This window comes from Lichenostomus cassidix, chromosome 13, assembly GCF_008360975.1.
Source record: "Lichenostomus cassidix isolate B80296 chromosome 13, HeHo_3.0, whole genome shotgun sequence".
Classification (NCBI taxonomy): Eukaryota; Metazoa; Chordata; class Aves; order Passeriformes; family Meliphagidae; genus Lichenostomus; species Lichenostomus cassidix.
The window spans coordinates 12,768,252-12,791,459 of NC_139494.1; the positions used below are offsets into that span (position 1 = coordinate 12,768,252).

General features: G+C 42.8%; 1 protein-coding gene and 2 long non-coding RNA genes across 3 annotated transcripts; 2 read left to right on the forward strand and 1 right to left on the reverse strand.

Moving 5' to 3' along the window:
• Window positions 1–2,299: 2,299 nt before the first annotated feature.
• LOC146431291 (uncharacterized) lies at window positions 2,300–4,655 on the forward strand. Its single transcript, XR_014854922.1, has 3 exons — window positions 2,300–2,528; window positions 4,382–4,489; window positions 4,585–4,655. It is a non-coding gene; the product is annotated as an uncharacterized LOC146431291 (long non-coding RNA).
• Window positions 4,656–11,839: 7,184 nt separating this feature from the next.
• On the reverse strand, window positions 11,840–19,980 carry NMUR2 (neuromedin U receptor 2). Its single transcript, XM_085073771.1, has 4 exons — window positions 19,152–19,980; window positions 14,322–14,406; window positions 13,590–13,715; window positions 11,840–12,651 (listed from the first exon to the last, which is right to left on the reverse strand). Exons 1-4 carry the CDS (start codon window positions 19,869–19,871, stop codon window positions 12,392–12,394), a joined length of 1,191 nt encoding a protein of 396 aa, XP_084929897.1. The 5' UTR covers window positions 19,872–19,980; the 3' UTR covers window positions 11,840–12,391.
• On the forward strand, window positions 16,647–22,409 carry LOC146431293 (uncharacterized). The gene is made up of 4 exons (XR_014854923.1): window positions 16,647–17,602; window positions 18,019–18,167; window positions 18,816–18,909; window positions 21,167–22,409. It is a non-coding gene; the product is annotated as an uncharacterized LOC146431293 (long non-coding RNA).
• Window positions 22,410–23,208: the final 799 nt, after the last annotated feature.

Here is a 23,208-nt window from a genome sequence, read left to right on the forward strand (position 1 = left end):
GTCTGCACTGAAGGGTGGTTTCATTCTTTTATTTATATTTTTGTGGTGATGAGGCACAGAAGTTGAGTAAGCGAATGAGGTTATTTTCTATATATAGAGAAGGAAAGAAAAACTGGGAAATAAATCAAACTCCCTTCACTGTTTTTTAATCTGAAAGTGGTGCTTGAATTATTTCACCTATTGTTCTGCAGCTCTGAGGTTCTATTATTGTTGATACCGTCTCCATCTGGTGAAGTATTAATGAAAAATGAAAACCAGCATGTATTTTGCTTTGTGCATATTTCTGGGCCTTTTCTTTTGTTTTCACCATTTCTTCTACTTCCCCCTTTCTCTCTTCTTTCATCCTTATTCTCGTTTCAGTTCTTTAATAATTTCTATTTTAAAAAAAAATTCTCTCTTTCCTTTTCTATTCTTCTCTTTATTCCTCTGGGCTTGTCTTTTTCTTGCCACTTTCCTCTGATTATTTCACCATGTCTCATCTGTCACTATTTTTTTCTGTCTGAAACTCCCTCTTTATTTTCTCTGTTGCAAACAGGATCGTTATGATATCTGCTGAAGTCCATGAGCCTTAACCCAAACCATCTGAAGACAGAATTAGACCTGGAGAAAAATTCCTACAATTCAAAGGAATGAGGTGGCAGCTTCTGGAAGAAGAATACTGAAACTCAAACCTTGACTTCCAGCCTGAATGTCCATCAGGTCTTGATGACCAAAATTGTACCAGGAAGACATGCAATAACTTCATTGCCATATGCATATCAATGGACAAAATACCCAGCAAGGGACTGAGAAGACTCCCCAGCTTGCCTCATATCCACAAATCCAAATGGAAAAGAGAAAATGGCAAATGACACTTAATCCCCATGTGAGCAAAGGCTGTCCTTGTACCCAGAGAAACAACTGACAGCTAAAACAGCACTGAGACCTCCAGGGATCTCTGCAGGAGCAAAGTCTCCTCTGTGGAAGATTAAAGCTTAGTGCAAACTCCAAGGTCACCTCTGTGTAGGCAGAGGGAAGGGAGCAGCATAAAACCTGAGATCACCTGAGCTCGCTGGCATCCAGCTGCCCAGCAGTGTTGAGGTTTATTGCACTGGAGTTTCCATAAAGAGTGTTCATCCAGCAGGACTGCAGGTGCTTTTTTAAAGAAGCTCTGGGTTCTGCAGAGTCTGATGGATATGTTTAAAAATTTTGGACTGGCAGTTTGGAGGGTAGCTGGCAAAACCTGAGCCAGTGAGGCATTGTAGGAAGATGAATTCACAAGCAGAAACTTTTAGAGAGGGTGTTTGAGAATGAAAGAGTGATTCCACCAACCTGCATCATTCATTTATTTAAATTTATGCTATAAAATGGACAGCAGAGGAAAGTCGAAACTTGCACTGATGATTTTTCTTTCCCTTCCCCCTTCTGCTCCTGATCTTTTATTTATTAAACTGCTCTGGGTGCACCTTTCAAAGGACTTTTTTTTTTGGCTTACTGTTTATTATATCTTCATCAGCCCTGAAATGGGAGCTGCAAGCAGCTTGATAAATGGATTGAAAAGCTGCTTCTGCCAGAGTCAAACTAACAAAACCTCTCAGAATCCATGAGCTTTTTTGTTTTATCATTTCTAAAACAAGCACAGTTTCCCTCAGAGCATCACTGAAGAGTGATGCACCAGTAGCCCTGAGTGTTTCAACAAAGGGATTTTTTTATCCAGTGATGCCCAGGGCAGAAGTTCATCACTGGGTCATGAACAGGACTCAGCCTGCAGCTCTGGAGAGCAAGGGCAGAGAAAGAGAGAGAGAGATGGTCTTAGGAAGGCTGAGCAAATCTTGACTCCAAAATTTTCTGGGCAGATCAGTGGAGTAAATGAGGCAAAATGGATGAAGTTGGGTCCTGGTCACAGAGACTTGCAGCTGTCCTGCTTCCATACAGCTATTTTTTACTTCGGTGCTTCCTAAACTCTTCCTTTCTTCCCAGTCCTTCTTTAAATGTGAACAGCTAAATATATCCATGGTTCAAACCTTTTGTCCTTAGCACACTTAAATTCCACAGTTGGCCCAGCCTGGCAATAAACAAGGGTTTAGCTACTGTGGCTTATTGACAGTGGTAAATGGTTTTGTCCCATCTGTGAAGGTACAGAAAATTCACAGGAAAATAAATACCCCATAAGAAAGTGGTAAGGAACCATCATTTGCAAATCTCCCAAACAGCCAGGTGGAAACCTTTCGTGTTATCTGCTGTAGCTCACAGCACAAATGTTGCACCAAAGGATGTGGGAGGCAGGAAAACTCACCACCACCACCACAAAAAGAAAAAAAAAGAGACCAAAAAGGAATGAAAATGTGGGGCTTGTGAGAAGAAGGAAAATGGAAGGAAAATGAGAGGAAGGCAGAATGACAGAGGTTAGTGTTTTGTTCCTCACTAAGGCTGTTTCAGCTCTGCATGCAGAGGTGACATGGGACAGAGAGATGGACACTGCCTTTCCCTTCATGCAGTGATGAGGAATGCCCAAGGCCATGCAGACAGGAATGCTAATGGAATAAGAGGTAAGAGAGCAGAAGGTACTCAGGCCCTTGTGATTTTCTGGTTATTTAGAATGCATAATTGTAGTTTGTTTAACACCAAAGGATAACTGAGCATCGACAGGAAAGAAGCCAGTGGTGGAGATCAATATTTCTATTGCTGTGCTGGAAAAACAGCAGAAAAGGAATGGCTCTTTAATTGTTACAGCAAAGCAGAAGAAGTCTGTGCTCAAGGCTGTTTGTAGCAGGGGCCAGCAGAGGGTTTGCTCAGTGCTGGCTCTCATTGCAGCCTTGAGCTTCAGTGAATGAGTGTGGATGATGTGGATGCTGCTCTCCAGATGTGGCCTGGCTGCAGACAGGGCAGAGGAGAGCTTTGCCATCCTTGATCTGGAGAGAAAGATTAAGTTACCCTGAAGGTGAAATAAGGAATATGTCGCTGTTGAGCAGCTAGCAGAGTAAAGAACTCAGTTCTCAGTGGCAAGAAGGAAAGACCTTTATTGTTTTGATTTCATCATATATATAGAGTTTTCAGAGGTCGCCCAGATTGGTCAGTTAGAAACCTCCCCCTAGGCCTGATTGGCCAGGCCTGCACCGTCCAGATCTTGGGACACTGTTTTTAATAACATCCAAACTTTATCTTTATTTATAAAACACAAAAAGAATTCTCATGGGAAAGACCTGTGCTAGCCACAGGAATATGTGTGGGATAGTAACCTGAACAAATCACAACCAAATATTTCAGTCTCCATTATCTAGGTAGACCATACTGATGAATATTTTTATACAAGCATAAGATTTACTACGAGCTGACTTTACTTGGTGCAGCAAGACTTGGGTTTTCATCACTGGCACCTGTGGGATCTTGTAGTAAAAACATGGATTTTTCCTTTTCTTTTTCTTTTTCTTCTTTTTCTTTTTCTTTTTCTTTTTCTTTTTCTTTTTCTTTTTTTTTTATTTTTTAGGTAGGAAAATCTGTTATACCAAAATGTTTAGCTGAAGGTTTTTGTTTCCAATTAAATATTTGTTGAGCCCTTCTTGGAGGGTCTCACAGAAGGGGTGTGAGGAAGTGGCTCTTCGAATGGGATTCTGTGTAGGAATTCTTTGTTATCAGCACTGGCAAGGAATGTGGCTCTGAATTACATATATCTGAGCTTGTACTTGTTTTGTCATTAATCCATATTCTGATTTCTCATCCAGAGTGTGTGCAACTTGGATATAATTATTCTGCCATGCCCTGTGAAAGAAAAGACTGAGAATTGTCCCAAAACAAGAGTATTTTTTGGGTCGGTTTAGAGGAGGTGGTCAAGCCTGACTCACCATCTGTGCCACCACTGGCTGGGAGCTGAGGGGCAGCCTGGCTTTCTGTGAGCCTGGGCTGACTGAACACATGTGAATCTCTCTGGCTGAGACAGACTGGGGACTGTGGAGCAGGGAAAAGCAGAAATAGAAACATGAAGAACCTCTGCATCATAGATCAACACCAGGGGAGCTGGAACAGGTTTTCCCTTGGGGTGTTTTTTGTACCTACAAACCCAGGCTGAGCATCCAAGGCTTGTGGGAATCACAGGGCATTCCAGTGCTCAGTGCCACACAGATTTCCATGGCACAAGACTGACCTCCAGTGGCTCTGACTGGTGTTCTTGGGCTGTAAATCTGGCAAAGTGTGTACAAATGCTCTTTAGAGGCCACAGGTTTGGTTTTCAGGGCAGATATTCGCTCCTTGCCTTCCTCAGACCTTTCCAGCATAAGCACAGGCGTTGGAAATAGGCTCCTGCTGGGCTGGTAAATGCAACGTGGTTCAGCTGAGGCAGGAAATTCTGAAAATGTTCTCATGAAGTAAAGAGGAAATATTCTACCTATGGCTTCTCTCCCTGCAGACTGAAGTGGTGAGCAAGAAAGGGGCAAAAGAGAAAGAGAAGAACCTGAAGCTTTTGGGGCAGGGTGGATTTCATTCTGCAAATGAAATTCTGCTGCCTGTGTTTGAGGTACTTCACCCCAGGATCCTGCATGATTTCCAGCTCTACCTCTGCAGGGTGAGGGGGAAATCCATCCCAATTTAACCTCTGGCTCTACTTTCCAGGGTGGCAAACTGCTGAGAAAGAAGCGCTCACCTGAATGAGGAGAAACCATCTGCACCATTGCTCAGGTTTCCTTTCCACAAACCATAACTGTCCTCTTCTGATGGTGGAATTACATCTCTCAGTTCCTCTAAAACTGACACAGATCCCTCTCTGCCTTTTCTATTGCTGGTGGGAGTTTAGCTGCCCCTATGCCTTTATAGAGGGTTTCCTGGTGTTTCAGATGCTCTCAACACACTTTTGGTGTCTCTCTCTGACAACCCTTTCCTCATTGTGTGAACACAGATCCCTCCTCATCCTCAGTACAGCACCCAGCATCCCCCAGTGAGGAATCACCTGGTGGATTCAGGAAGAGGTGTCCTGGCTGGGTGAGAGCTACTAGACCTCCAACAGAAGGAATAAGGTATTTCCTCTGCCAGTGGAGAACTTCTGTGAAAGGTGAGATACAGCAATGCAGCAATGCTATTTATCTGTGAGAAGGTGAGGAATCTGTCAACTGCTAGAGGATCCTTCCTCTGATATTTCCAAAGGAAACCTGGTATCACAGGCTAAGGAGAGGATATGGTATGAAGGGTTGCCCTGGATCTAGATCAGTTGGTGTGTTTTTATTTCTGAGGGGATTTTCAAGGAGAGATCTATCATTGGTGTACAACTTTTGGGCAACCAGAGCTGCATTAACCAAGAGAGATCTTTGACCTACCACTTGTGTAAGCAATCAGAGGTCATCCTGGACCGAGTACATCCAATATTCAGACTCATTCTGGCTCAGATTTAGGTCAGATTTGTACCCAGGACAGATTCCAACGACAGACTTTGAACTGAGGCACTTTTCCCTGTCAGAACATGGAAATAGGAGGTGGAAAGGTTGCAGTGCCCTTGGCATCTGCATCAGAGAAGCATTCTGGTGATTTATCCCGACATCTGCGGTGCAGCTCTGGGGTTGAGGTGCACTTGGACAGGCTGCAAAAGGGAGAGGTGAAATGCCTGGCTGAAAGCAGCTCAGAAGAACATCAGGAGCTGGGAGCAACCAGGAGGGAGCAGACAGGCACAGCTGAGCTGCCTTTCCCAAATCCTACTTAGAATAGGCCAAGGCCCTCATTTACTATTGACTGGAGGGATGTTTTACAAGTGCCCCTTCTGGTTTAGGGAGATATGAAATCTGCCTGTAATTAAGTTAATTTGGAGTTGAACATGGGCAAAGATAATGAGCTGGAAATAACAAAAGAAGAAAGATGGGTAGGTGTTGCTAAGGAACAGGTCTTTTGCATTGAATCCTCTCCCCTTCCCAATCACATAAACCATTTTTAGGATCTGGATGGCTGAGTGATGGGGCAGACAGGGCACAGGCATGGAAATGATTGCTAGATCAAGAGCCCAGGATAATAAAGGAGATAAGAGGAGGGATGTGATATGGAAAATTGAGAAAGGCAAAAAAAAGTGGCAGCTCTGGCCAGCAGAATTTGATGGTAGAGCAGTGGCTTTGGGATCAGCAGAGTGATGTCCTGTGCCTGACCTGATTCCTCGATTGAGGGAACTCCTCCAGTGCCCTGAGCCTCTGCTGGGAAGTGCTCTGAGATGTGGACATAAAGACTGACCACTACCATGACTTGTTCATCAAAGATCAGCAAACAGCCCCTCTCAAAGCACAAGGCTTTTAACTTCTCCACTCTTTGACCTCGGTGAGATTTCCCACTGGAGTCAAGCATCAGGCTGAAGGCTTAAGATTGTTTCTCCTTGCCTTTCAAAAATGGTGTAAAATACAGTATGTTCAAGCCAAAAGGGGGATGGAAGAGAGGTCTGCAGAAAGGACCAGAATATTTAACAGCCAGCAAAGCATAAGTAAATAGACAAGTTATTATCAATGAGTTTGTTTGAATTTGACAGAGCTCTCCTGCAAACATGGGGGAGGGAACGGGGGGTGAAGCATTCCTTGCCCGTGTGAGCTGTAATAAAGGACCTGCTGTTTTCTGATTCTCACTCTCTGTGAAAATTGAAAAGGTTAGCCAGGTAATTGAAATCGGGACTGGAATACAAATAACGCCGTGAAAACCCTACAGCTGGCAAATAAAGTTGCAGAGAAAAGGCTCAATCCTCAGTGGAATTTCTTAGCAGCAGAAAGACTGGATGGATGGGAGGAAGAGATGATTTTCAGTATACCTGTTCCTCCTGGGAGGGGAGATAGGGAAAGAAATGAGACTGGAAGGAGCCAGACTGAGACCAACACTCTCATGAGTGCTCCTTGCTGTTAATGCAAGAGACACAGGAAAACTGGAGTGTGCTGAGGCTGAATCACGTCTGGCAGTCCTTGCTGCCTCTTGGAGGATGCAGTGGGCTTGCTGGGATTTGGGAGGCTGCCATGTGAGCCCCAGCTTCGGGACTGGTTAGTGTTACACACAGAGAGAGCCATCTCCACATGCCTCAGCCCCTCGCCTTGGGATTGGGATACATAAGCAGAGCAGATGGATCTGGGCCAGTGTCACTGCTCATCTCACTGGTTTGCATCCTTTTAACTAGGAGCATGCTGCCTGTGCCTCTGCTCCAATGAGGGTCCTGCCATTGCTGCTGAAATGGAAATTTATAGTGCTGCTCTGTCTGTGGTTTTTTTTTCTGCAGGAGCAGGTAACTTGAGCTGGGAGGAAACAGCGGTGCAGGGCTTAGGGGAAGCTGAGTTTTGAGCTGCTAACCACATTTGTTCACACTCAAAAAACTCCTCTTCATGCAGGATTTCCCTAACACCAAGCCAGCTAGCAAACCCCTGTGCGTACATCGTTAAATAAACATGGTTAAATATACCTCCAAGTTCCTGTGCTAGTGCTTTGTTTCCTTCCTCACAGAGTTTGGTGACTTTTTCTGATTCCCAAAACTGTGCCTCTTGTACTCTTTTTGCTGCAGTTGCTCTGAGCTGCCCAACCCACCTGCACTGCAGTCAACAGCAGCATGAAAAAAACTTCTTTTTGGAGACTTTCCATTGAGTTCAGGCAGCTGTTTGGCACGTTCTCTGGCAGGACAGATCTCCTTCCTGCCCTTGTCATCTCCTACAGAAGCAAAGGAAGGAAAACTGAAAGGCTGCAAATAAATGCTGCAAATTCTACAAGTGCTAAAGCTTTGTTGGGATTTCTCTGCCTTTTGAGTGTAGCCCAGGTGTCCCAGAGGCACCAGATCAATGAGCAAAGTGGGAGGTGAGCCCCTGAGGATGATGTTCTCCCACTGTTCAGTGGTGATTTAGCTGCAAGCCATTTGCTTTGCTCATTTGGAGCAGGATTTTTCCTTGTGACTCATTTCTAAGGGAGTCTCTTGGGTTGTGAAGGAATGAAACAAATTAAAAGGGTCTGATAAACATACCTGCTCTGCAACAAAGAACACTCAGCCCTCCAAGGTGACCTCTACCTTGTTGCCTGGATGTGTTTTTCAACTGCAGAAGATATGCATAAAAACTACCTGTAAAACACCTAAAGCAGATGACTGAAGTAGGTCAGATACATTGATTTTAGCACAGCTTTTTTTCCCCTCATTCAACTAGAAAAGGAATACAGATTTCCTTTGATGGAGATCATATTGTAGACATCTGAGTCAAAGGGTCTTCTGGAAAACCCATTTCTAGCCAAAAAAATCAAACAAAAGCCTGTTCCTCTGGGAAGGACCTTGCTGCATTTCATAAAATAGTGTAAGCTAAGGATGCAAGAAAGAAGTCATTTGGGCTTTTACAATAAGCACCTCAGTATTTCATTCATGAATTAGCCATCTCAGTGGAAAGAAAATTATTCCAACAGCTCCCATAGACCTAAAATTAATCCTTCTTCAAAAATTAAGTGGATTTAAGATAATTGGCTTTAAAAATATCAGTTACAGGTATCCAGTGTTTCAAAAAGTCTAGACAGTAATAGAAGTCTTCTACTTCTGGTGGCAAATGAGCTTAGCATTGTGTCTCATGTATGACCAGAGCTGGCTGTTGGCCACCCAGAATGTAAATGGAATGAAATGTGGAAGAAAATCATCAACCTTTTCCTCTCCTGGATAGGTTGTTGCATTATGATCCATTTTGTACATGACAAATTCTTTTTTCAGAGTCAGGGAATCGTGCACAAGATGTTCACTATCCTTTGGTTCATGGTGTTCTATCCTAACAACCTCAAAAGCATTTTTCCCAGGCAGAGAAACCTGGAGGGCCCAGGTTGGGCAATTTTCTGCAGGTTCTTGGCAAACTCTTTTAACCCCCAGCTCACTCTGAAGGATATTTGTGATCATTGCATTGAGTCAGTTCAAATCCTAAACCCAAATTTTAATCCTTGCAAGAGCTTGCTTGATTTCTTGTCCTTTCCTCTTACTCTTCCTCATTTTATATACAGAAAGAAAAAGTCCAGATTATTATTCTGCTTTCATTATCATATTTTTCCTTACATTAATATCTATTTGATATGGAAATGCCACACCTCAGCACTTTCCTTGTTTGTGGAAAAAGAAACTTCTGTGGGGAAAATACTAGCAAGTGTCAAAATGAACAGCAGAGAAAATGAGACAAAAAACTGTAGAGAAACAGAGAGGGAGAGCAGAGCTGGCTGTTCCACAGCCCGGGAAGTGTCACTTTTTGCTTTGGGACTCTCTCCTGGCTAATGACAACTGCGCTGCCCAGTTTTCAACCTCCTCCCCTATAGGAGTGGTTGTGCAAAGCTCTTGGATGCCACGAGTCCCATGGTGATTTGTGCTGTTTTTTTATTTTTGCATGTATCCCAGCTGAAATAAGCTTTCTTTTTAAAGTCCTGTGACTTGTAATGAGTCCTTATGGTCCTGCACTTGATGCTGACTGAACATCTGGGGAATCTCCATCTGCTGCTGCTCATGGGAAATCAGAGGGAGGAGCAAGAAACACCTCCAGGACTCCTGGAGGATGGACCAGGCTTAGGAAAACAGACTTTAGTACATTTATTTTCATGTCATGCACAGATACATAGAACCATCTCTGCAGCTGAAGGGTACATCTAATTTTATGATAAGCTGTGGTTCAAACACTTCAAAACACAGTAGTCTTCAAAACACAGTAGTGTTCAAAACCCCTTCATATAAACTTAACAGAACTGCCCACCTGCTGCCATGGTGTTTTTCCCTACTGAACCTGGAATTAGATCTGAGCATCACTCTCTGGCAAGGAACACAATTTTCTCCCCTTTGAGTGCTTCCTTGCAGCACATTCCCCCCACATTTTCCCCTATCAAACCCTCCCCATTTTGTTCCCAGTGCTGGAGCTCTGCCCCTGCTCTCCACACTTTCTGCTCACACACTTGCATGTCTCCCAGAGGGCAACAGAAGCAGAGAAATAAATCAATAGATAGTTCTGTCTATGAAGTCATGCTTGATTTCAAATAAATACAGTTTTATCACACCAGACCACTTTGGGGGAAAGAGAGTTGTTCTCTATTTTAGTGCAACAGCAGTTTTTTCTCAGCCAGTTGCCAACATTTTTCAGCACTTGGCTATGAAAGCTCCTTAATGTATACATAAAGGAATAGCATCAGCTTTCATGACATCTCTATCCATCTTCCCTTTTCTTTTTTTTTCATTTTTGGATCCAGTTTTCAAAACGCAGGAGGTAAATATCAGAGCAAAGTGATAAATAACTCAAGCACTGACCTTTTGGGAAGAAAAGCCTCCAGTGGACATTGACTACATTTAGGGATAAAGTTCATCTCTACTTTCTAGAGATGCTCCCTCAGGAATGAGGGGGTACCAAGCTCTGAAGTCACAGGGAACTTAACTTGGAGTCTCCAGCTAGTCCACTTTTTTTTTTTCACTGCATTTATTTTATTTTCAGCAGAATTCAGAGGAATTTTGATGTGTCTCTCCCAATAACACTTTCACAGAAGGTTTGAATTGGTGCAAGACTAAATGTTTTCAGCTTTGATTTTGATACTTGGATGAAAAAGCTCAGTAGTTCTTGCCTATGAGTATCACTTCTTTTGACTGATGACAAATTAAATGTGATAAAAACTGATTTTAGGACCAAAAAAAAAAAAAGTTAATTCAGAACCAGTCACTGGCTCAGAGCCCTGCACAGGCAGGAGAACAGGACCTGGGCATCCCACAAACAGCAAGGCACCACTGGCATGGCCTGTCCAGAGGGAAAACACACTGTAATGCCTGCCAAAGCAAAAAAAATATAATGCAAAACTGCTTAGAAATGTAAATGCCACTGATAAAATGCAAGTGTCCACTTGGGGGTGGCAAAGCATTTCAGCTGTGTCTTGAGGGAGCAGGAATGGCCTTTTCTCTGCAGGTTTGAGTGTGGCTCTTCCCCTCTCCATGGCTTGTTTCTCAAGTCTGCAGATGGCAAAAAATATGGGCTAAAATTCCCCTTATGCTACCGAAAAAAATGACTCTCCAGAGGCCATGAGTCTCCCACCTTGGAGTCCCCCAAGTGAGAATCAAACAGAAAATTTTGGGGCAAAAAAAGTGAGGAGCTGTGGTAATCAGGAGTACAATGCTTCCTTCTCAGTAGGAAATGTCATCTGCATCCCCAGTGACCAGAATGGAAAAGTCTTTATGCACACAGTGTATCATCTTTCAAGAGCTAATGTTCTTATTTGCTGTGATAACTCTGTGTTCTCTGGCTGTGTAAGTGACTGCCAGTCCCCTGGTGACACTCATGGGATGATTTTCTGTGGCTGTGTGTGCCAAGCCTGAGCCCAGTGTGGGGACTAAACCCAGCCCTGTGCCAGGAGCACACAGAAGACATTTCCCTGAAACACAATGAAACTTGTGGGACAGTTTTACAAAATTCTTTATCACTTAATGAACTCCCCCTGAACTCCCTTGGCAAAATTCTGTAGGGTCCTGTCCGTGCAGTCAGCAGAGCTCAGGAACTTGCCAGCTCAGATGTGAGTGTACTGTTTAGGGATCTGCTGGCACTACTGGGATGCAGGAATGTTTTTCGGATCTTATATTGTGCTTTGTGGCAAAAATGGAGCTTAGTAGATGCAATATCCCTGCAAAACTCCCATTTTCATTGCCCTTGTATTAGGTTTGCCCCAGTTCTCTCTGGTGTAAATGCTGCCCAGGCTCCTTCCTTGTGATTGCTAACTCATGGAGATCTCTGGCTTCTGCAATCCACCTGGTATAGGAGGAGTGAAGCACAACCACAGGGCTTCACTGGTGGAGACAACATATAAATATTTGAAGTTGAAGCAATGATGAGAAGCTCAGAGAGCAAAAGGTTGCTTTACATTTATTTTACAATTGTTGGCTCCCTGGTTCTTCCGGCCCAGAAAGAGGTGTTCCTGGTAGCTGGTGTTTATCAGCCCAGCTCAGAGCTGCTCTCATTCTTGCCTGTTTGCTAATGTTGGCAAGTGAGGTTTGCAGCAGCCATGTCCTCAAGAAGGTCACAGCAGAAGAGAAGTGGAACTGGCTTACCTAAAGCTAGAAATGGGTAGACAAGGCTTATGCAGCAAGTTGTCCCATTTCAAAATAAGTAAAACCTGATGTTTAGGTTGGTGCACAAGAAGCCTTTTGGTGAGACTTGGCTAAGCTGATTCTCTCTCCTGTGCTGGCAACACTGGAAGAATGTCTCACTTTTTGAAAGCTGCTCTTTGCTGGCACAGCTTGCAGTGAGCAAACTCAGATTTCCAACCCTCATTAGCTTGAGGGTAACACAGTGCTTCCCAAATACATCTGAAATACAGTCTTCTCCTTCATTCATTCAGTGGGACACCTCCTGAGAAATTCTTGCTGAAATCAGTCTTTTAGGAAGTTTTTTTCTGCTTTTGCTCCTTAAAGTAATTTTCTTAAACCTCTCTCTCACCTGGATCACAGCATGGAAAGTCAGAGGCCAGTGGAGAGCTGAGAGCTGCTGACAGAGGTCCTGTGTGTGCCAGGGAGACTTGTGTTTTCAGCAGAGTCCATGAGATTGTGATCCTCAATCACAAACGTGCTTTTCTGGGATGAAATCTTGCAGGTGGGATGTTTAGGGGCACAATGCTTGCAGCAAGGGGAAATCACACTGAGAAAAGCCATCCTGAAGCGCTGGGACAGCAGGTTGTAAATGATGGGGTTTGTGGCAGAGCTCAGGTAGAAGAAAACACCTGGAAGAACAAGGGTGAGGGGACAGAGAGACATTAATTTGTGTGTGAATGATGTCAGAAGAGGAAAATCTCTTTGCTGCCTACACAGCTCCACCCAGTTGGGTGCAACCTAGAGAGCAGCAGTGGAGCTCTGCTGCCTGCCTGGCACAGGTAGAGGGATGTCACCAAGGTTAGCTCAGCACTGCAGCAGGAGGAAAATGGGAGAGAATGCTAATTGGAACTTGTTCTCTCCAGCTGCTGGGGAACCAGCTCGCTCTCGAACTGCCCTGCCCTGCCTCCAGCACTGTCCTCATCCCCACTGCAGGGTTTGCACAGCTGGTGCTCCATCACAGCTGTCACTGGAGAACTTCCAGCCAGGGATAGATAATTTTCTACCACTCACCAGTGTTCTCCACATTCAGTGTTTTACCATGGCAGGCTGAAAATAAGGTTCCCCTTTGAAAAGCCCTTCATTTTATGGATGGCAAGGCCATAAAGATTTGGTTTCATCACCTAGTTCAGAGCAGTATGTAAGGCTCTTGCATCTGGTAAGGTTTCCCATTTGCCCCAGAAAGCCCATGGAGGATGATGCCTCCTCCTCTGTACTTCCTGAAAGCAGCTGAATGACAACAGCCTCTACTTCTGAACATTCCCAAGAATTAAAAGCAGCTGGTAATGATGCATGATATAATTTTTTTCTTTTATTCTTTGTGAATATTCAGACACTATTGGACAACATGTCCAGGTCTTGAAAGCTGCAGAAACTTGCCTGCAGTTCTAATTCAGGCACCATTCTCATCACTGCCCACCAACCTCAAGAAGGCTTTCCATGCAAATCTCATGTCACCTACAAAGTAAATTACTACAATTGCCAAGTAAACCACTCAGAAAGACCTTTGTTTTGGTTTTTTTTTTTTTCTTTTGCCCGTCCCTATGCAGGTAAAAGAAGAAAACTTTACCTGACACCACATGAATTAAGTTGAATGTATTGGCCAAAGGCTCAGTCCATTCCACAACAAAGCTGAAGAAAAGTCGGTCTATATGGAATGGAGCCCAGCAGATGGCAAAAACTATCACGAGGACAACTGGCATGGAGAAAGAGGAGAAGAAATACAGGTCAGTAATGGGAAGATATGGTTCACCAGCTCACACAGAGCAGAGTTGAGAAGGCTGGATGGAAGACTTAATATGCAAATTAGATTAATTCAAAACTGTTGCCATCTTTTCTGTCTTACCATGACCAGCTAACAGAACAATCTTTCCGCTAATTTCTGTATGGGATAACCCCATGCATGCACACACAGTGACATTCAAACAGAGCTGGAAACAGCCAGGCAATGCTGGGGCATGAACAGAGCCTAAATCCATCCTAGGCTCAGAAAACCAGACTGGCAAGAGCTGGTTTGGAGTGAGGGATGTTGGAGAGTTGCTGTGCTGTGTGAGTTTGATTGAACTCCTTTTGTGCTGGGGAGAAAAATTTGCTTTCTGAATGTTTTGGTAGTTACCCCTGGTGTTTCACTCCTGTAAGTCTGGATTAAACAGCAATAAGATTTTTTTAAATTATATTTCTTATTTTAATAACAGCAACTCATCCCATAACTCTAGTATCCAGTGACTGTGTTTGATACCCTCCAGGACCTGATCACTCTCCTGTCCACGGTAAATAAAACACAGAAGGACTCACTACTTACACAACATCTTGGTGACTGATTTCCTTGATGGTCTCTGAACATTCACAGCCATTTCCTCCACTTCCAAAGATTCATCTCCTCTCAACTGGCAAAAGGAGGGAAATCAAAGGAGAGCTTAGACAAGAGATCATACCCCCTCCAGACACAGCCTGTTTGATATTTTGATAGTTGTAGTTTGAGAAAGCAAAATTTGGGCTCACTGAAAAAAAATCTTCATTTAAATTCAGTTTTTGTCTAGAAAAACATGGAGGCTTTAGGTTCAAAACAATCTGCAAATTTTATGCATCTGAACCTGCATATTTAAAGCCAATTTATATTTCACTTCCCCACTTATCTTTTTTCAATGAGTCAATATTTGGTTCACAGTTATGTTCAGTTTCAACAGCATTTTGCTAGGCATTATTTTCTCTCCCAGCAAAATATTGTTTGTTTGTTTATTCTCCTGAAAGTGTTCCCCACAATTAAGCACAAACCAATGATCCAAAAAATGCCCAGAGAGGTCTCAGTACAACACAGCTGTAATCATTGGAAAAAATCCTGTCGAATTCAAGGGAGTTTGTTTCGTTCCCTGAGTGTTTGGATTAGTTGATATTCAATCCATCTAATGAACAAACCCCAGAAATTCTGCCTTGCATGATACACACAGATTAACCACCCACTGCTCAGCTACAACAAGGTGAGTTTTTCTCCAGTAGCTTTTCTTGGACTTCTGAAAAAATGGACATAAAGAGCAATAATCTGATCCTCCCTGAAATTGTTCCCCAATATATTTACGATGAGAGGACTGGTGCTTTGGTGATGAAAAGATCAGGTCTAGATAAACATGACAATTGCTTTGAACACCAAAAAAACCATCTCTGGAAATTCTGTATTTGATCAAAGCTTCCTGAAGTGGGAACTCCTAATTAGCCAACAGCTTTGGCTGTTTTCAAGTGAGAGAAACCAGGGAAAAAACCTTTAATTACATGGGAGATGATATCAGGAATGAGGGAAAAGACTTTACAAAATCAGACTTTGCTTTCTGATTTCTGATTACTAACACTTTTCTGTAAGGATGATGAAATGAGACTTCCTTTCAATATTCTCTTTATTCTATTTATAAAAGAAAAAAAAAGTAAATGGATTTATCATTAATTCTAGTGCAATTCATGTTTTCATGTTTTACATTATTCCCCTTGTAACTTTTAGTCATAGCCACAGTTGCTTAACCAAAAGACTCAGTTGATTTGTAACACATCTAGTGATAAATGATCAGATTTATTAAAACCCCTGGATTCCCTTCAGTGGTTTCCAGTCACAGCAGTAATCTATTCCAGGCACATTCCAAAGCCTCAGAGAGTACAGTGTGCTGATGCTGTAATAAACCAGAGACACCTGTATCTTCATTTTTCACCTTCTTCCTGTCATTTTGATGATGCTGTAAGGCTCCTCTTTAGCCTCAAGTGATGAAGTTGTAACAAGTAAGAACAACTCAGCAGCTGCAGTTTAATAAAACAGTGAATCATTACAAACAGGGAGGGAAAAAAATAAATAAATGAGTCTGTGGCAAAGGTTGTAACTTGAGTTAAAGGCAATGGTTTGAGGGAGAACCCCAGCCAAGGTAGTGGTTGTTTCTACATCACTCTGATGTATGAGGCTGTGTGGATTTGAGATGAATGTTACCCTTTCATGGCAAGAGAATTAAAAGGGAGCGGAGCAAGAAGTTGAAAATTGGATTTTCCCCCATATCTTTATTAGCTACAGCATTTCATACCAGAAATCAAAAGGCAGAGGGAAATTAGGGTCTCACCTATCCCCAGGCAAACCTAGTGAGGCCACTCTGCAAAAGAACTGTTTTCTGTAATCTGCAGAAGCTGAAATGTTTTCTGCAAACACCTTGGCCTGTCTGACACTAGCAGTGATCAGAGTTTCTCTCCAGCTGATGGAAAAATTGATATTTAAACCCCCCAAGGCTTGTGCTAAAACCTGCAGAGTTGTCTGTTTGGGAGATTTGGCTGAGCTGCAGCCTTGCTGTGCCCTTAGCTCACCCCCATGGCAATGGAGAAGGAGCCAGTGGGGACAAGGAATGATGAACAACCTCCATGGAAAGGAGACAGACTCTTCCAGAGGTGTGCTGAGCTCTGCAGAAATCACCCAAAGGCAGTCATTGTCCACAGATTATTCTGGTTTTAACAGCTGGGCATTTGGGGGGTGAAATAGATCTTGATGATAAAATCTGGACCAGACATGCATTGGCAAGAATAAGTTGTCTTGCTTCAATGACAGCTAAAATAAAATTGCCAGTGTATCGAAATTACTATTATCATTATTATTATTATTTTATTTTTATTATTATTAGTGCCAGCTACTGAGGGGATGAGAGAGTAAGAGAAGTGTTGGAACCTTGGGAGAAGAATCATCCAGCCTATGCTATCAGAAATCCTTGTTAAATAGAGTATTTCTTTCAGACAAGCAGATAAGCACCTGTGCCTGTGTCCTTTTAGAAATCAGTTTGAAAGGAATGGGCAGGGATCTTTCACTGAATCCTGCTGCAATGCAGACTCTTCCCCAGCAATCCCATCCCATCTCAATCAGTGCTCCAGGGAAGAACTTCCATGAGCAGTTACTTCCCAATGTTCTCATTTTCTCCTTCTCCTTTTCCTGCTCAGCTCTTTGGCTGTGGGTTGCAATCAGGAGCCTAACAGCTGAACTGGGTTTAAAGAGCCTGAATGATTTAGGGATTTATCCTAAAAGTATCTGTGATGAGAACCCCATGAAAGAGGCAGCAGGAAGCTTCCACAATCAAGTCTAATGAGTTTACAGTGCAATGATCAGTGTCCTCTTCTTTACAATGATGCTGGAACAATCTATTGACCATAACATTGTCATATTAAACCATCAAGCCTTAAAATTATACCCAAGTAGATAATGAGGTAGTTAACCATTTCCCAGTGAAAAAGACAAATGTATTTTTATATTTTTCAGGGAATGAAATTAAAAATTAACCCAGGTGCCCTATGACCCATGTTTGCTGCCTTCTCACAGCTGCTTGGCAGGTCACCTGTTCCCTTCTGCATTTCATCCTGGGACTCTGCACTGGCAAAGCTTGAGGGAGAAACTGTAGAGAGGAAATGCCCTTTCTACAAAGCCTGGGTGTGAAGAGGTTATGTCTCTGTTTGCAGACTTTGAGCTGTTGTACAACCTTTGGATCAACCCTGAGCTTTTCCACTACCTTCTGTGAGTGACACTTGGCACTCAGGAGACAGCAGAGTGCTGCTAAAGCTTCACAGATTTCATCCTCTGTGAGTAGACAAAAAGTGTCTCTTCTTGGAAAATTATATATATACATCATTCTTCTATCACTTCTGTTGAAGAAATGAAATCATCTTGCTCAGTGCAGCTTGGAGATAATGCAGATCTAGCCAGGATGGATCCTGATAAAATTTGGAAGTCTGAGCTGTATATGCAGAAAACCAGAGGCACAAAGAGTGAATGTTACTGTCCTTAGGAAAGATAGCTTGAACAAATCTGTGAATTTGCAGAAGTCCTGGGGAATCAACCCTCATCAGGTACTGTGTTCTTCTGGGATGTGGTATAGGAATATCTGCTGCTGCAAATAGAAGTTATTGCAACCTTCAAGTCTTTTTTTTATTAATTCAGGGATTTCTTTTTTTCTTTTTGTAACAACTCTATTTTCAGCACTTTTTCCTCCCTTCAGGTCTTATTTTGCAAAATTTTCATTGAAATTATGTAAAGACTCTGCAACAGCCTCCAGAGAGTGGGAATAGTTTAACCCATTCACTGCCTCTGAAGGATCTGCTCTGTACTATGGATTTTGGGCAGCTAATCCATGGGTTTTATACTTGGGTAAGTAAAAATTGATTCTGTGTAATTTCAGGTAATGGTAAATACCAGGCAGCACAACAAAATTATATATACATCAGCAGAGATTCGATTGAGCTTCTTGCACATTATTTAATAAGTTCATTCATCTCCCTTTCACACATCTTTGCAAACTTTAAGTTATATTCAGTGCAATAAAAAGGGATTTATGTTGCCTAAATGTCTGTAATTTATGAGATGAAAGCAGTCATCAAGTAGCTGTGATTAGGAGTGTGTTTCAGTGTTTTTCTACACAGCTTTATAACTCTGTGATACTGATTGTTTAATCTACACATTTACATGATGGATACTTGGTAAAAGTAATATCACTTTCTGAAGAGAGAGTGAATGTAAGCTCTAAGGTAGACTGGTGAAACAGTGCTGTAGTTACAGGAAGAAATGATTGCTGAATTTTCTAGCTGCAGCAATAAGGTAACATTTCAGTTTATGAGAGCTTTGTGAGTTTTAACAAGTGAATATTATCACCAGCTCCAGGGAACGAAAAGAAGAAAGTAATGCAATGGAAATTCTACGGTCACAAGAAAAGGGAAAACAAATAGTACACAAGATTCAATCACTGGCCTGCTTCTTTTTATTCTTTTCACATTTTCCTTTTGGTCCATTTCTTTCTAGTCCTACTACTGCAAAGGTGTAAATCTCTGAGAGGCTGGGATCAATCTACAGACCTGGGTGTTTCATTAACATTCAAATGTGAGCAGCAGTGATGGTAAGTTTTTATAAGAAGATTGGGGTAATATTGCCCAACATAGCTATATTAATTTCAGAATGGGATTGCACCAAAGAAGGAGTGGAATCTACTGTTTCCAGAGGTTTGAAACACTTTTGCTGTTTTGGGGGGAAAACTGACGGACAAGAAAAAAGTACAAAAACCACTCAAAAGCCACACATAGACACAAAACCACAAGAACGACCCAAAGACACACCGAGCACAGCCAGAGCACAACTTACTCTCAGCCCCATCAGATAGTACAGCACACTTATCACCCCCATGGGCAGCACATAGAAGAGGAAAGAAGTGATCTGCACAATCCAGTTGTAGATCCACAGCGGCCTGACCACGGTGCAGGTGGCAGAGCCGGGCACCAGGGTGCCATTGGGGAAATACTGCACGGCAATGCCATGGGTGCTCGTGTTGGGCAGGGCGAAGAGCACAGAGAGCCCCCAGAGCGCCACGATGGTCCTGAGGGCGCGGCGGCGAGTGCTGTCCAGCTTGGCGCGGAACGGGTGCAGGATGGCCACGTAGCGCTCCACGCTCAGCGTGGTCACGCTCAGGATGGACGCGAAGCACACCGTCTCGAACAGAGCCGTCTTCAGGTAGCAGCCCACGGGGCCCAGCAGGAAGGGGTAGTTGCTCCACATCTCGTACACCTCCAGCGGCATGCCGAAGAGCAGCACCAGCAGGTCTGACACGGCCAGGCTGAACAGGTAGTAGTTGGTCGGGGTTTTCATGCTGCGGTGCTTGAGGATCACCAGGCAGACCAAGAAGTTCCCCACCACCCCGACGACGAAGATCACGGAGTACACCACAGCCATGGGCAGGAAGAGGTGGCTCCTCCTGGGCCCACACAGGAAGGTTAAATAATCCTCAGTGCTGTTCAAGTACCCCCTGAGACGTTCTTCGTGTAGAGCAAGGTGGTTTAACCAGGAGAAATTACTGACCCAGGCCATTGCTGGATCTGCTGAGATGTTTCCCAGCTGAGATTTGTTGTTCTTTCTGTTTCTCCGTGCAAGTTTGCTCACTTTTTGCAGGGAGAGAAGGAGGGGTGGCGTTGCCTCGCCAGCCCTGGGAGCACAGAGGATGTGAATGAGTGTGTTTGCCTGGCTCTGGGTGAGGTTTTGCTGCTCAACAGCTGTTCCCCTGCTCGGAGCCCCTCGGCCAGAAGCCCCTCCTTTCCCACATATTCATTGGCTAGCTAAGTGCGTTCGATTATAGAGCACGAAAAGAGGTTCCAGCCACTTGCATCAGCTCCTGTGGCTGATGCATTTACAGAGTCAGAAATGTGGGGTTTAGGGAGGGGGAAAGCTGAAATATAGGATACCAAACCAGCTGCAGGTTATTTGTATTTACCAGAGGGTGGGAAAGCAGATCAGAAACACCCCCAAAACTCAGTCCAAAAGAGCTTTTACAAAATAATAATGATGCTACGTCCAGTTATGAGCCACAAGCAAAACAAAAAACCCAAACTATTCTGGCATGATTTTGTTTTTCAAATCTCTGCTGATTTTTGTTTTCTGTAGTCCGTGGCAGCAAGGACTTGGAGACAGAATTTGATCAGTAGAAAGCCAAATGGTTTTTGTAGCCATTTATGTGGAATGATAATGTTTCTGCCTTTTTTTAAACACTGCAATTGTTCTTCCCCTGAAATCTGACAGAAGATTTTATTTGCAATTCTTATTGACATCAAAATATTTTCTCACTTTCCAAGTATGCCGGAATTTGATCCTATACTCTTAGAGAGCCTTGTTTTGGGAATATTTCCATACAGAATATTATTCCATATTTATTGCCTATGGGGCATGAACTTTTATAAACTCTTATTTCTTCATGAATGACAAACATTCTGCAAACACACTTTCTGAGCAAAAAAAAAAATGTTTCTTTTAAGGATCACAGCTGTGCCAAAATATATCATTTAGCTCCGTATGAATGCTTTATTCCTTACTAAATTCCTCTAAACCAAAAAAGGTTCCAAGTCTGTAGATACAATTTTCTAAGATTCAGAAAACATCCAGCTGTTTGGAATTGAAGAGGTGCAAGATCTGAGGGTGAGTTTGTGAGATTTTTGTCAACTTGGTGTGTGATTTGTCTGCCCAGAACCTCCCAGTAGCTCTCAGTTTTGAGTATTTGCCCCTTCCCCTCCTTGCAGGCTCATAAACCTTTCATATCCCTGACATCCTTTGGCAAGGAGCTCCTTGATTCTGCTATTTATGTCTGTATCTCTTTTTTCTATTTCATCCTTTAGCTTGACCTCTCAAGAAAAAAAATAATTGATTGTTTCAATGAGCACAGACTGTCTCCAAAATAGCAGCAGTATGTGAGGAGCCAAGGGTTGGTCCCTTTGAGGAATATTCAATGTGTGGAGCCTGGGAATTACTGTGCACTCATTTAAAATGTGAAAGGCATGGAAGGTACCACGACAGCCATATTAAAAGGCAGAATCAAATCTCTTGTGATGACTTTCAGACCTGCTGAAATTAACTCACACGTAAACCGTCTCCGTCAGAAGGACCCAACTCATTTACTTTAGCATCGCACAGAGGTAATTTTTTCTGCAGATCAAAAAGTTTTACTGGATTATTGAATAACAAATTTTGTTATTGCCCTTTTGACCTATTGCTCCCTTCATTAACGATTAATCTTATAGCTATGCCCTGCATTTTAACAATGTTGAATTTGATCTTGATCTGCTGCTGATGTAAGAGGAGCAGAAGAATCATTAGGAGGATGCCTGGCTGACACCCAGATTAACTCTTTCAGAGCACAGCAGAACACAAGTGTTTGACAATTTGTGCAGGACTGAACATTTTCTGTACCTCTGCTTAACTTTCAGTTTTGTTGGTTTTTTTAAATTTTTTTTACACCCATAATGTCTTAATTTCTCTCCATTTCTCCATTTTCTTCCCCAATTTAATTCCAGCACTCCACATGCTGCAGCATAACTGAGTTAACGCTTCTGAAGTAGCTACCAAGTTGGCTTCACTATTCTTCTTGCACATTCACCTCTGTAAGGAAACTGAAGTGGAAGATTGAGTCTGTTCAGCTTGATGCCAGTCTTACAGTAAAGCAAACAAAAAAACCCAACTGAGTTATTAACTGAAAAGCCAAAAGGGCAGTAGCATCCTCTATGATCTCAGTGAGAGGAAAGCTGTAGAAACACATCAGGCCACCTGAAAATGTGGATGTGCCAGACCCACCTGTGCCTATTTCCACTTGTTCTCAATCCTTTCTGATCCTGCTGCCCTGAGATGCTGCCAAGCTGTAAAACAGAAGGAGAAGAATAGAACCTGTAAGGATAGAAGCAGAAGAAAAACAGATCACCCTTGGAATGATGTTGCTATGACCACGATTATGTTGCAGATGGAGAGGACAAAGAGAGTGGAAAATATATTTCAGTTCATTTCTCAATGCTTTATTTGTGTTCTATATCATATCTGTCTCAATAAGGAGAGGAAAATGTATCCAACCAAAGACTAGCTCTGGCTCTATATGAATGGAAATATTTTATTGTTACAACTGAGACAGAAAATAAAAACATTTTCCTTATGAAACTAATATTAAAGCACTAGGTATTTTTCATTATAAAGCAAACTTCATTGGCACTTGCTCTTCTACACTATAAGGAAGAGGGTGTGCTGCATGCTGGCCCTGGAATTGTGCAGCTTTATATAATAATAATGTAATATTTCCATTAATGTAGTGTAATATTGACAACTTTAACCCAGACAAGTTTTTTAGGCACTGTGCAAGAGTCAGAGTCAGGCACTGACTGTGTCCTCCTGCTGGTGATGTCTCTTGTACCACGTTTACACTGTGGAATCTTTGCCAGTGCAATGTGCTGCAGCACATCCCTGTGTCCCAGTAAAGACAGCAAAGTGCACATTTAAGAAGGGCTGAACTCAAGCACCTTCCTGTTTGTCAAAGCCCTTGTAACAGCACCCAGTAACTCCTTTGTATTAGTATGTGGTGAATAATTAGAAAATGGGAAAATTTGACACATTAATTAAAAGAGGCAGAAGACAGTGCAAGTTATCCAGAGTATAGAAAATGGATAAATACTCCACTGGCCACACTGACAGAGGGGTGTACTTTGAGCTATGAGCCGCTATGAAGGACTACTGTGAACATTTCTTTATCTCAGAATGGAGAGTTGTATTCATGCAAAACAAGCTAATTTTGGGTGTTTTTATCTATATGGTGAGACAAGGAAGTTTCTCATCCAGCTTCATATGCTCTGGCTGTGGAACTAGAAGCAACAGACCTGTGCTAAGGCCCTGGTGTGCCACA

Bases quoted from the DNA above. Each gene is read 5' to 3' on its own strand.
- NMUR2 (XM_085073771.1), bottom strand. From the start codon at position 19,871: ATGGCCTGGGTCAGTAATTTCTCCTGGTTAAACCACCTTGCTCTACAC. The intron at 14,407-19,151 runs GTAAGTTGTGCT...TCCTTTTGCCAG, and splicing joins ACTATCTGATGGGGCTGAGA to TTGAGAGGAGATGAATCTTT. The intron at 13,716-14,321 runs GTAAGTAGTGAG...TCTCCATGCCAG, and splicing joins ATCAGTCACCAAGATGTTGT to TTGTCCTCGTGATAGTTTTT.